Genomic DNA, 13,979 nt, shown 5'->3' with positions numbered 1-13,979 from the left:
AACCAATCAAAATGACTTGTTTTGAGCCCCTATTAAAACCGTACTATTTTTTTTTTCTTTTTCTTTTCTTTTTTCACTTTCTCAATTTTCTCAACCAAAGCCAAAACCCTATTGCGCTTGGGACCGAAAGGGTTAAAGACGAGTCGAAACGCAAGTTTAGCGGCACTAGATTCCGTGATCTGACATACGCGAGTTACAGATCTTTCAAAGGAATTATTTGAACGTCAAATGTGGAGGGGGATGTCAATTCAGGATGCACGCTGCTGTGTGAAAAGGATATTGACTGGAGGGAAATTGGCAGACATTTGATCGACATACATGTACACATACATGTCAAATCTCATAAAATATTGTTTTTATGAGTGGATTAAAAGAAACTTTGTTCTGGAAATACAATTGCAATGTTATCATTTGTTTGGTATATATATTTTATGACATGTTTGTATGGTTATGAAGAATTAGTTTCAGGTTCAGTTTCAGTTTGATTTCAGCTTGTCTTTAAATCTTAATAATCCATTATAATAAAACTATGTGTCGGTTTGGGTATGACATGGATAATTAAAACAATTAATCATGTACAAGTAAATAGGATAATAACACATTTGTGTTGACAGGCATTGTGGCGTTAAGTTGTTAATTACGATGTCGTTGTGGCCCTTGCGTGCTAAAATGTTCCACGTTAATTTATTAATGTGTCCAAGAACGTACTCTGTCTGTGAACATTATTTACTCTGCCAGAGTAAAATTAGCACAAAAATAAACATTCTTCACTGTATAATGAACTGTGAGGCTACGTCTACAGAGTGCTGGTGAGAAAGCCATCCTCATCTCCTAAAGTTAATGAGATGGGCGCTTCCATGTGACTCGCCAATATGGTGTGTAAATGTCTCAAACACGCGACGGCTGTTTTTAATGCACGTGTGACATGCATCAGGAATGGAGCTTTTATTGCCCTGCGCTTGGCATGCAAATCAGGCCTGAATGAAAGGAATTTATTATCATCAGAATAGATGCATTAGTCAGAACGCAGAATCTCATGATTAAAGAGCTAGAGAGTGGCAGATTAGATCCTCTGTGTTTATTTTGGGGACTGTGGGGAGGGGGGTTGTACGTCGAGCCTTTGCACTGGTGGGGGGGTGTAAAGAAGTAATGATTTTACCCAGGTCCTGTGATCCAGGGGCTGTGATTTAGGACTCTCTCTAAATCACCAGCTGTCACCTTCTACAGAGCAATTAACGGAATGAACACACACACACACACACACACGCACAGACACACGCATGCACACACGGACACATAAACACAAGCACATCCGTCATACCTTCATGCTACTTACGCTCAGATTGGTCTTAGGTATCATCCTGAGCCTGATATAACCCTACTATTATTGTGTTATTAACATGCTCCATTTGGTACCCTCTTGAGCCTGATATAACCCTACTATTATTGTGTTATTAACATGCTCCATTTGGTACCCTCCTGAGCCTGATATAACCCAGTTATTATTGTGTTATTAACATGCTCCATTAGGTACCCTCCTGAGTTATTACCATGTTATTAACCCAATCGGCAAGTGCAGAAAGTCACGTACACACATACACACGCACACCCCACACACACAAATATACACTCAGTGAGTACTTTATTCGGTATTAAAAACTTTTTTAGACTTATTAAGTCTTATGTTGCTGCAGCCTATCCACTATCCACCAATCCACTAACGCGCTGTGTGTTCAGAGATGCTCTTCTGCATACCACCGCAGTAATGCATGCTTATTTCCATTACTGTCATCTTCCTGTCAGCTTCGACCCGTCTGGCCATTCTCCTCTGACCTCTCTCATGAACAACGAGTTTCTACCTGCAGAACTACTGCTCACTGGATGTTTTTGGCTTTTCACACCATTCTCTGCAAACTCTAGAGACTGTTGTGCATGAAAATCCCAGGAGATCAGCAGTTTCTGAGATACTCAAAACATCCTGTCTGGCACCAACAATCATTCCACGGTCAAAGTCACTTAGCTCACGTTTCTTCCCAATTCTGACATTAGGTCTGAAAAACAGCTGAACCTCTTGACCACGTCTGCATGCTTTTATGCATTTAGTTGCTGCCATATGATTGGCTGATGAAATAGTTGCATTAACAAGCCGGTGTACGGGTCTACCTAATGAAGCGCTCGGTGAGTGTATTACATGTGGCAGGTGGGGCTCACCTGTGACGGTGGGTTCAGGTGTGACCCCCAGCAGTAGTCTCAGCCTCTTAGCGTGGATCTTGCCCTGATAGTGCGACTCCGCAACCACCGCAGAGGTGAAGGACATGTTGCACAGAGTGCAGCACTTATTCCTGTCCACATCTGTGTCTTCACTGGCCTGCAACACGCACACAAACATACACACACACACGCAGCCAGACGCACGCACGCACACACACACAAGCACACATACGCACACACACAAACACACATCAACTAAGGACAATGGCCACAAAGCGCCCTTATAATGTCAAATTAAAGTCCTCATTAACCTAGGCAGTCAGGTAAATATTATATAAACCTTTATCCGACTAGGAAGTCACATTGAGAACAAACCTCTTTTACAAATGAGACCTAGGCCATATTATTATATTATATTATGCTCAGATTTCGCTGTAAGATCAGGCAGAAATGTTTTCCAATGAAAAATAAAAGAGATATTGAATTACCCCCCTCTGGACCTGACCCCCTCCCCTCGCAGGACATCACATCAAAAGGCCATACATCAATAATGGAGCAAAATCTGGTGTGACGGCACGCGCGTCGAAGCGCAACATTCACGCGGTTTCATGGTTCTGTCATTCAACACATGAAACTGTGTTTCTCTGAGCGACACACCTGCTGTGTACTCACCGCACCAGTAAAACCGCTCACCTTTAAGGTTTACTGAATATTTAATGAGAGCCAGTCAGAATAATGAGTGTAATTCCTAGTAGGGGGTCAGGATGAACACGCAGTTCTGTTGTCACTTGTTCAGACCTGGGTCAAATACGTAACTGTTTTGGATTCAGGTACTTTTCTACACTTCACTGAGCTTGGCTGGTGTATTGGAACCTTAGAAAACAGTGCAAGCCCCACCTGGTAATCTTGGTTGGCTCAATTGCACCAGGCAAGGCCAGTCAAGCACAGAAAAGTATTAGAATCCCAAACTACTATGCATATGATACAGGTCTGCCCTTGTTGAAAAGTTACTGAATTTTTTTTGTGTGGTGTTCACTGTTATCCTCAGATATTGACTTGACACCAGTTCTCCTCTGATTGTGGAATCTTTGTTGGTAATTCTGTGACATTACGTGTAAGAGTGTTGCACGTACCTAGCCGGATCTAGCATGTATTGTGGCTGCATGCATATTTCATATAGGGATTAACACGCCAGGGTAGCAGCAGCAGTTACCCAGAGGCGAGAGATGAGGTTTGCTTACACCTTCTGTGCACAGTTTCTTGGCAGGGCAGCCACCATCTTTGGGATGCAGCATGTTGTATAGCCGCACTTTGTTAGCATGTTTCCGGCTCTGATAGGAGGGAAAGAACACAGATATCAAACAACACATTTCTGGGGGGTATTTTACAAAGCAGTATCAGTTAGCTGGATAACTACTCTAAGTAAAACCTGGAACATGAACTGAAGTAAAAATCAGCTGTTCCGGGTAATTATTATTATTATAGTAATCCTGCTTTGTAAAACACTCCCCTGGACTTTGGGCATGTTCTTAGAGGTTTGTCAGTAAGAAAATAAGACCCTTTGGATAACGAACAGCTGCCCCTTACTTGAGCTGTTGAACTAACTCTTAGTGTTTAATATTTCTAGTTTTTACTATTTACAGCTTAAAACAAGATAGCAGTGGCCTGCCACACATATAAAAACAGAGACACTCACTCACATGCATACACACATGCACACACACTCACACACACGTTCATGATATTATTACATTATATTAAATTATATTTTTATGACTGTCATCTGCTATCCCTCTATGAATTAAACATTCATATTAATTATTTTCACAGCTGATGACTGCGTTTCATGGGTGACAGGTTCTGTGAGTTACTACATATATGAGTGGTAGATGAGAACTGCACAATGCATTAGCCCCAAGTGTTCAGAGATATTATGGAAACATAAATCTCACAAGCGCACACATACACGTAGACTCACACACATACTCAAGACTCACACATGCCCTCGACGCATATCCACACCTTTGATGAAGATGAGCAAAAAAGTATTTAATAAAGAATCAGTCATGAGCTCAAAAAAGAAAGAAAAAAATGTATACACTGGTAGAAGATTCTGTTTAAACAGAATATTTTTTGTTTCACAAACAAGGATCTTTTCAAACAGATGTGTGCCAAAATTATTTACATAAATTACTTTGAATAAAAACCCAACAGAAATAAATCAGGTCCAACAGAAACAATACAGTCCTTGGCAGCAGGCATTGACTTCTGTAGAGGAACAGTACCTGTTTGAAAACCTCCTTAAAAACAGATGTTCCTGTAAACCAAGCACCCCTGGCCTGGTTCAACCTTTACTACAACAGTACATGTGCTACTGCATAGTAATTAGCTGTCAGTTACAAATATTTTATTAAATGGGTAATATAGACATTGCAAGCAAGGGAGTGGTAAACAGCTTGTAAGCTTTCCATTGTATTCTGTAAAACTGACAAATCGCTCAGACAAGACATGTAAGACATGCTGTGATTGGTCACATATTCAAAAATGGATGAAATGTTCTGATTGGCTTGACAGCTACACACTGAGGCCAATCTATGTATGATCATCCAGCTGGCCTGAATAAGAACAGGGTGTAGTTGGTCAGACAGGCCTGAATGGAAGCCTACTTCTGAATGGTGGTTGGACGGGCTAAATGGGGGACAGGATCTGATTGGTGGTGCAGGATGTCTGACCTGGTAGTGGGCGAATCTCTGGGACTGTGAGATGAGCTGAGCGCTGCAGACTCGGCAGTAGCTGTCCGTGAAAAGGCCCCGCTGCCCCTCACTGGCCTTCATCTGCGCGAGACAGAGCACACGCTTCAGCTAAACAAGAGAGGGTGTGACAGGGGGAAGAGAGAGAACGGCACAGATAGGAAAAGAGATAGAAGTGAAAAAAGAGCGAGAAGGAAAGAGACAGGTGTGTAGACGGATAAATGTTGGCACTTATGTACACCTTTATCCAATGCACTGTACAATTGATGCTTCTCATTCACTCATTCACACACATACTCACACACCAATGGCAATTGGCTGCCATGCAAGGCATCAACCAGCTCGTCAGGTGCATTTGGGGGTTAGGTGTCTTGCTCAGGGACACTTCAACACACCAATCGAACCAGCAACCCTCCGAGTACCAGGCAACTGTCTGTCACTTTGATCAAGTATGAAGAGCTGCCCTGCATTTCAGTTTTGCTGTGTTAAGATGTGAAAGCTTTGAAGCTCAATATCTCAAAACTACTCAGACCTCAGATCGAACCTTCTAATTCCAATGTCATGGTGTGGTGAGTATTCTGGCGTAAAATGGCTGCCGTTGCATCACCCAGGTGGGTGCTGCACAGTGGTGGTGGTTGAGGCAAGTTTTCCCATCACTGTAAAGCACTGAGTGTGAGAAAAGTGTACAGTGGGAGCAATAATTAAAATTCAATTAAAAAATTCAGATTAAAATTCTACACAGTTCCATTCTTTGTAAGTGGGCAAACCTACAAAATCAGCAAGGGATCAAATAATTATTGCTCCCACTGTATGTATGACATTTTTATTAATATAATTAATATAATAAAATTCTAAATTCTAAAAGGCTCCTCTGTGTCTCCATTATTGGAAATTAGATATTTGTCACTTTTCACACCTACCATAGGGTTCCATGAAGAAATAAGAAGGGTTCTCGTGGAGACAAGCCAAAGAACCCTTTTTTCTGAAAGTGTAGGGGGAGAGAAAGAGAACGGGATAGTGAAAGATGGGTAAATTCACAGAGGGACAAAGGGAGACTTAATAATTTATCAGCAAACACTCTTCCACCTCCAGTAGAAATAAAATAACTAGAGGTCATAAAGGTATGTTCTGAGTATTAATAGCACTAAAGGAGGCCATGAATGTGGGAGAAAAGCTAGCCCAGGTACACTGGCACACTGGCAGTGTGATGTCATCGCTAGACCTGGCAGATTGGGTCCACTGCCCAGGCAACGCTCAGAACTCAGAACACCAGTTAACGTGCCTGGCCAATTTATATTGTTATAACATACTTTATTTAAACTCGATAACATCATAGGTTAAGACATTAAAAGGAAAGCCCTCTTTTCGTGATGGTCGAGTATGGTCGGTGGTCGTAATGAATCGATGACAAGCCATACAGAAAGTCAGCACCCCAAAAAAGACTGCTCTGTGTGTGTGTGTGTGTGTGTGTGTATGCAATGCATAGGTCAGACTATGCACTGCAAATCCTTTCTTACCCATTCAATTTTGATAATAGCAGTGACACTATTTGGTTGGAATACCAAGCACTCACATGTTTACCTCCACGTAGAGGGACTTACTAAACAGATGGTAATTTTCTATTACACAAATGTCCTGATGATTTCTTTCCTGGATTAAATGAGCGGTAAAACGCACACAAAACCTAAAGCCGTGACAGCCACCACTGGGCTCTTTTTCCTGTTTCTTAAAACCTCGAAAACCCCTTGATTGTGGTGTGTTCTTCTTAATGTCTGGCATTTAGCAATTTATAGCTGTTTTGTAACGATAATTAAATGTTAGGAGTACAAACCTAGTTAACTATTATCAGTTATATATCTTTTTTATTCTACTGCAGTTCTCACTTTAACCTTTACAATAGGTCAAGTCTGAAAAATGTGTTACAATGTGTCTAAGGAAAAATATAATACTGAAAAAAATGATTCTATTCCATTTGCTATTCCCCCTTTTCTGTTGCGCTCAATAAATGAACATGTAATGCATATTACAATTCAACGTGTGTTCAATGTGACTTAGGTGCTTGTCTCTTGACTTAGGTGCTTGTCTCAATGAAAATGTAAAAATGCATTATAACATTTATTAGCTTAGCAGACTCCATAATCCACAGAGTCTCCCCAGCCTTATTACATTTAACTTATTTTACCTACATGAGAGGTGTACATTTCTTTTAATATTTTACAATACTGCAATGTTCCCAAGAGCTGTAATTTGAAAAGAAAAGTGCCTCACTTTCCTCAGGCTCATTATTATAACCTCCATCTCTTTGTTAGGCCTGAAGTCCCTAACACAGTTCATGCAGGACTATTAATAACGCTAATGAACTATCCTCCAATTCACACTGGTTCCCCACACCGCCCTTTATAAATATTGATGAGACATATGAATTTTACATTAAACTAATGCCTTTGAATATTAATCCAAGAAATCAATCTTCATGCTGCAGTTTCCCAATGCCTAGTCTCTGACAAATATTGTAATGATATTTCACCCGCATTTATACTACTGACATTGCCATCATCATTGTTTCTGGAAAAGCATTTTAGGAAGGTTTGTAAGTGGGACAATCAGCCCAGCAATGTCGCCTTTTCCTACCACTAAAGTGTACCTACTGCTTAGTTCACATTCATTCATTCATCATTCATTCATTATCCTAGCCCGCTTATGCTGAACAGGGTCGCAGGGGGGCTGGAGCCTATCCCAGCAGACATTGGGCGAAAGGCAGGAACACACCCTGGACAGGTCGCCAGTCCATCACAGGGCACACACACCATTCACTTACACACTCATACCCATGGGCAATTTAGACTCTCCAATCAGCCTAACCTGCATGTCTTTGGACTGTGGGAGGAAACAGGACACGGGGAGAACATGCAAACTCCGTACAGAGAGGCCCCGGCCGACGGGGATTAGAACCCAGGACTTCCTTGCTGTGAGGCGGCAGTACGAATGAATGAATGAATGAATGTTATAACTACATAAATAATAAATAAAACAGGTTTGTGTGGCACCCAGACCAGGGATAAACATGTCAGACCTAAGGCTTCCTAAGATGACCCCCGCCTCTGTGGTTTTTACACATTCCTCACTCTATAAAGAGCTCTCTCTATATGAATGTCCTCATTTTTTATGTGACATTATATCACATGTAATACTTAACTTTTTACTGTATTTCATGAGAATACAGTACATCCCATTACATTATTGTAATCTCTGTCTCTCTCTCTCTCTCTCTCTCTCTAAATATTTGATATGACGCATTGCTTATCTTAAAACTTAATCTGCCATTTAATGTGCCCCTATCCTTCCCATCCTAGAGGTCTGCGTGGGAGGAGCCAGAACAGCAGAAATCAATAATCAATTACAGCTGACCCAGCTGACCCCCAGGGACAGACACATACCCTGCATTAAGTATATGGGTCAAACAAACATGATCAGAAGGAGACCAGCCAAAGCCCAGTCACTTTACAGCCTCCACAATCCAGACCTTACAATCCTTACAGAGTCTACAACCCAGACACTACAATCCTTCCAGCCTTCACAATCCACACTAGACACTAGAATCCCATGAAGCAACAGCACAATCAGTGCAGCTAATGTATCCTCCAACAGCATCTGTCCTGAAAAACAAACAGGGCTTAATTATGTACATGCATTTCAGCACCAAATTCAGAAATGCCGATTGGAAAATGAACTCTTATGTTGCTACATATTGTAAGCCACTTATCAGTTCAGCATTGGGCAATTTCATTTGAATGATCTCATCATTAAATCGTGTATTTGAGTGTGCAAATGCATGCGGAGGTTGAATAAGGGAGTTTGTTTAGAGACCAGGCAACTCTGTTGTGTATTCTCTGTAACAAACTAGCACTAACCCCAAGGTTAACGCACTGGTGGCCGCTAAAAAATGTTTTCAAGGAATCAATATTGAACAGGATTATATGTGGAATCATTTGTGGGCAGTTCATGGAGGGAGAGAGCTGTGGGGGGAGGGGATGTTTATCAGACAACCTCCCGCCAATAAAAGATAATTGAGTTGTAAGAAAGAAGGAAGATATGCGCACACGACCAGTTCGTCTCCGTGCCTTAATAAGATCAGACAGTCTGTAGGCTGACTATCTCAGGAAAAAAGGGTGGTCGTGCGCAGAGAGCAAATCTGGTACAGACAGGAGCACCTATCCCTGCTTTGTGATGGAGCCCATTTTCAGCTCGGCTTTTGGACACAGCAGAGCGGGGAACAGGGCTTTGTGCGAACCAGCCACTTGCTTTATGGCCCTTTGCTGTATAATATTAGAGAAGATGCACAATAATAATAATAATAGTAATAGTAAATATAGCTGAAAGCAACAACAATGGGTGAACTCTACCATTATGCCACACTATGGCACAAGAGCTCGCACTCAATAGAATTCAGAAAACTACTTCCCTTTTAGAGTGAGGGCTTCGCTTCCAGAGTTCAGTCTCTCGACCATATTCATTTCACTTTTTCAACATTCTTTTGATAATTCTAGAGATTCGGTCTTCACAGAATCCGACATAGGAAGTAAAATTGGACAAAAACTCATCAACAAGTTGTGTGATGAACTGCCATTGCTAAGTTTGTCACATGCCCATTGACAACTGATTGGCTGATTGCAGAAATATTTCTTTAGATACTGCAATTGGAGATAATTGTTATGTTCCTGTGTTCTGTGTGTTAGTGTATCATTGTTTAGTATTATTTATTCTTGTAATTTATTATTTTTCATATTTCATGTCTGGTTCTGTTTATATTCGTTAGTCTTTGCACTCGTCTTCCCCTGTGATGTCTGAGTCTGAATGTTTTCTAGCCCAGTCACTACCCTGTCTGCGTGCCCCACTATTCGGGTGTTTACGGTAGTTCCGGGGTTCAGTCTTCCTTCCAATCTTACATTACTTACTTCCTGCTTTCTCTCCATTTCATGTTTGTACTAATATACTAATCCCAACTAACATAGAATTTGTACAGTACTAATTATACTAACACACTAATATGTTTGTCAAACTAACATTCGCTAGTTTTGGGTATTTGTAATTTAAAGCACTTAACTAACTTACTAATGCATCTCCAGTTTCAATTCTGTTCTGTAACTCCACCTCCCTATTCTATCACTGATTACTTGCTTAGTTTCAGCGAAGTATTCGCACCTGTCTCTCTGTATCTCTGCATCTCCTGATTCTCTGCAAATTGTCTACTCCCTAGTCCGGAGCCGTTTGTATTACATGTGTGTCTTTGTGATTCCAGTCCGCGTTTTTTTTCCCCCCTCGTTATTGTCCCATTACCCTTTCATGTGTCTCACCTGATGTTTATTTGTTAGACCGCCCTCACTCCCATGCCCCGCCTAGTTTGTCTCATTCCCCTGTGTATTTATACCTGTCCTTTTCAGTTGCACGCTGCTAGTTCGTCTTGTCCTGTTTCTGTTCCCGAGCTCTTGATTCCGTCACCCAGTTCTAGCCTCCTTGTTGCCTTGTTGCCTTGTTGCCTTGTTGCCTTGTTGCCTTGTTGCCTTGTTGCCTTGCCCTTGTTCCTGAGTCCTTGCCCTAGTTAATTTGGTTTTCTGGTTTTGACCCCTGCCTGCTTCCCTGAACTCTTCTTTGCCTTTTGGATTTTTGTACCTCTGCCTTTTTGGACGGACCCCCTGGTTTTGACCCTGGCATGTTTTTCAACTCTGCTCTGTCTGCCCCTTTTGATATTAAAACCTGCCATTTTTCTGCACCCCTGTCTGCTACTGGTTCCTCTGTTCCACCGGCATAACAATAATTCAATTGGAGACTGACACAGAGACATAGCAAGGTTTCAACATAATTGGATGAATGATTGAAAGGAGAGGTACTGTATTTACACTGTTTTACTTCTCACAATGCCACCTATTGGCAGATAAATAATTGTAAAAAAAACATGTGTGCGCTCACACAGATTAAAAACAAAAGAGAATTATTCTTTATTATTGTGTGGCGCTCTCTCCTGTTTTGTTTGTGTTTGTGTTATATATATATATATATCGCTCTCTCTCTCTCACACACACACACACACACACACACACACTTATTTGCTCCATAGTGGAAGACTGGACTGCTGTCACAGATATTCTCCAATGAAAACCAATTTCTGTACATCCTTTGTACTGTTCAAACAATCCTAGAACACAATAACAATAACTGAATTCAACACTGGACCACTTTTAGCTTGTCAAATACATTAACTGGTAGCCTCTATGCCTTTTCCAATAATGTGACCAGATATTCACTGGAGATCATCATAACCCAGATTCTTGTACATGGACATTGACATGTAAATAATGACTAATATTTGTAATCTAACGATCACAATGTAAAAACAATGCGCACTTAAAGGGCACTACATTCCTGCGTCGCCGTTGTTTGTAGAGTAGTACACTAAATTGTTGGTTCTGATGGACCGTGATATAAATTATTTCACATTTGCAAACCAAAGCCTGCAATCAGTGCGGCAAGCTAAGATGTATCATACCACGCAAAGTTTACATGGAAAGCAATGGCAACAATAACAAGTGACTCGATTACAATAGCGTAATGAATCTATTTTAATAGCCTGTCAGTTCTGTCATATTTTCTAGGTTAAACTTCTTGGCGCAGCTTGTAGTCGTGTCTTTACTTCTGCGATAAATGATGATCAAAAAACGAGCATGTGCGCGAGGAACTATGAAATACACATAAAAAACAAAACACTTGACACTTTGCGACCACTTGATACTCTGTAAAATGCCATACAACTGTGACAGTGCTCGAGAGGTGTTAGTCACAATAAATTCAATCAACAGGATAATGATCACGACCACGTATTTAAACGTGTTCAGTCACTCTGCTCCTTTGGAAAGCCTATGCCGACTTGCGCGCAACACAACCCGTTTCTTTATAAACTTAACGGCTGAAGGCTCAGCGTGGGTTTCTAGAATCAATGACCTCTCATTGCTGCAGGTAAGTTCGAGCTTTACAGGTGATGTAACTTCGGTTTACAGCATCGTCAAAACTGCTGCAAATGTCAAGCATGCCACGCCATGATCTGCCATGCCAACTGATGGCTTGTTAAACGTACCTGCAATTCTTCCGTGTGCGTGGGGAATACCGTTAGCTGTTGTTGAACTTGGAAAGACACGCTGTATTCCATTGATGGTGCTGGGTGTAATGAATGCGAGGCGCTGCCACACACCCCCGCGGTACGTTGTTCCCCACCCCGCTTCCAGCGCGCATTGGCTGTCGGATTGTACAGTAGTAGCCGTAGTAGTAGGCGGGAGCCTACCAGCTGGTTCAACCCATGTGCGTCGTGGACAAAGGATCCCAAGAGCCGTTCCATAGTAACCATCGTGATTATTTTGTATAGTCTGGTAAAACAGGTATTTCATCAGAAATACCTAAAAACACATGGTTTTAATTTGTTTCTTCAGATTTATCATATGTATACTATTCTTCATCCAGGTTAACAATAAAAACATATACTTAATTTTTCACTTTTTGGACGAAAGACGAGCTTACGTATTCTTTCAATTTATTTTTGGGCAAAACAGGTTTTTTATCTGAATTATCTGAAAACACAAATATTTTTCCCTGTATTTCTTCATATTTATCGAATATGTCTTATACTTTGTCCATGTCAACAATAAAAACACACCTTTTCCCGCTTTGTTACATCCCAGTGTTTCCTGCTTGTGTATTATGGGACTTTGTGTGCTGCTGCGCTTGTTTCTGTCTTCCCTGCAGATGGAGAAGATGACGTCATGGCCCCGTTCGGGAGTTCTAAGGTTGTTAGGGCAATAAAAATGGTAAATGGCAGGCATTTACAAGGCAAATGATGCTTCTCCATTCACCCATTCACACACCAACAGCATTTGGCTGCCATGCAAGGCCCCGACCAGCTCGTCAGGAGCATTTGGGGGTTAGGTGTCTTGCTCAGGGACACTTCAACACAGCCCGTACGGGGGATCGAACCGGCAACCCTCCGACTGCCGGACGACTGCTCTTACTGCCTGAGCCATGTCACCCCCAATTCCAACATGGGCCATCTACTAGGCATTGGAGGCGGGCTTTTAAACCAAGGGCCATTTCAATCTCTCCTTTCCATCTCACAATGATTACCTGCTGAGACGCTGAAACCTGTGCTGACCTTGTACATATGCTTAGACAGCTTATAACATTGACTTCTAAAACTAACTGCTTTCGTTTTTTAATACATCACTTTTGGCTCAACTGGGTGTTCTGTCGGTTTGTGGTTATTGTGTTACGGTCACTAGTATACACCTTGTTACTGTTGAGTCATAACTTTTTGGACAAAAGACTTGTGTATTTTTCACCAGTAGTATCTCAAAATACAATTTATTGAATCTTTATTTCTACGGGTTCCTGGTCTCTGCCGCCTACTGTGGAAGGAAGCACACCTTATAAACTCCTGGACTGATTCATAACGTAGTCCAGGTGTGTGTCTGTCTACTTAACCAGTAGGCGTGGTCCTCAGATTGCGCTGCTTCCTTCCCACACACCGAGCCACACTAACCACAATACTTATTTCACACTCACATACGTATTTTATTCACTTTTTGGACAAAACACCCTTTTTGGATAATTTCATGTATTTTTTCTGGTTTCTGGTAAAATAGGTTTTTCATCATAAATATCTCAAAACACAGTATTTAATTTATTTCTTTGTATTTGCCATATGTCTCCTATTCGGCATCCATTTCAACAATAAAAACATACTTCATCGGATAGAAATCTATTCTGTATATATTTCGTATATGATAAATAGATATGAGAAGAAATCAATGGAAAACCATGTCTTTTGAGATATTTATGATGAAAAAATCGATATACCAAAAATTGTCTTTTGTCCAGAAAGTGCAAAAAAAAGAAGAAATTCTTGTTGAAATGGACAAAGAAATACATTGAAAACCATGTGTTTTGGGATTTCTATGATGAAAAACCTCTTGGTTG

General features: G+C 41.1%; 1 protein-coding gene across 1 annotated transcript in view; it reads right to left on the bottom strand.

The window, feature by feature from the left end:
- The window catches only part of LOC133105577 (zinc finger matrin-type protein 4-like), a 16,780-nt gene extending 4,618 nt beyond the window's left edge, over positions 1–12,162 (bottom strand). The window contains exons 1-4 of the mRNA XM_061215771.1: positions 12,091–12,162; positions 4,944–5,045; positions 3,453–3,542; positions 2,212–2,368 (exon numbers count right to left, since the gene is read on the bottom strand). Coding sequence (XP_061071755.1) covers positions 2,212–2,368; positions 3,453–3,542; positions 4,944–5,045; positions 12,091–12,162 — 421 coding nt within the window. The remainder of the gene's footprint in view (positions 1–2,211; positions 2,369–3,452; positions 3,543–4,943; positions 5,046–12,090) is intronic.
- Positions 12,163–13,979: the final 1,817 nt, after the last annotated feature.

Source organism: Conger conger, chromosome 12, assembly GCF_963514075.1.
Source record: "Conger conger chromosome 12, fConCon1.1, whole genome shotgun sequence".
Taxonomy (NCBI): Eukaryota; Metazoa; Chordata; class Actinopteri; order Anguilliformes; family Congridae; genus Conger; species Conger conger.
Note: the sequence above shows the minus strand (reverse complement) of the source record. Positions and strands in the feature narration are given on the sequence as shown.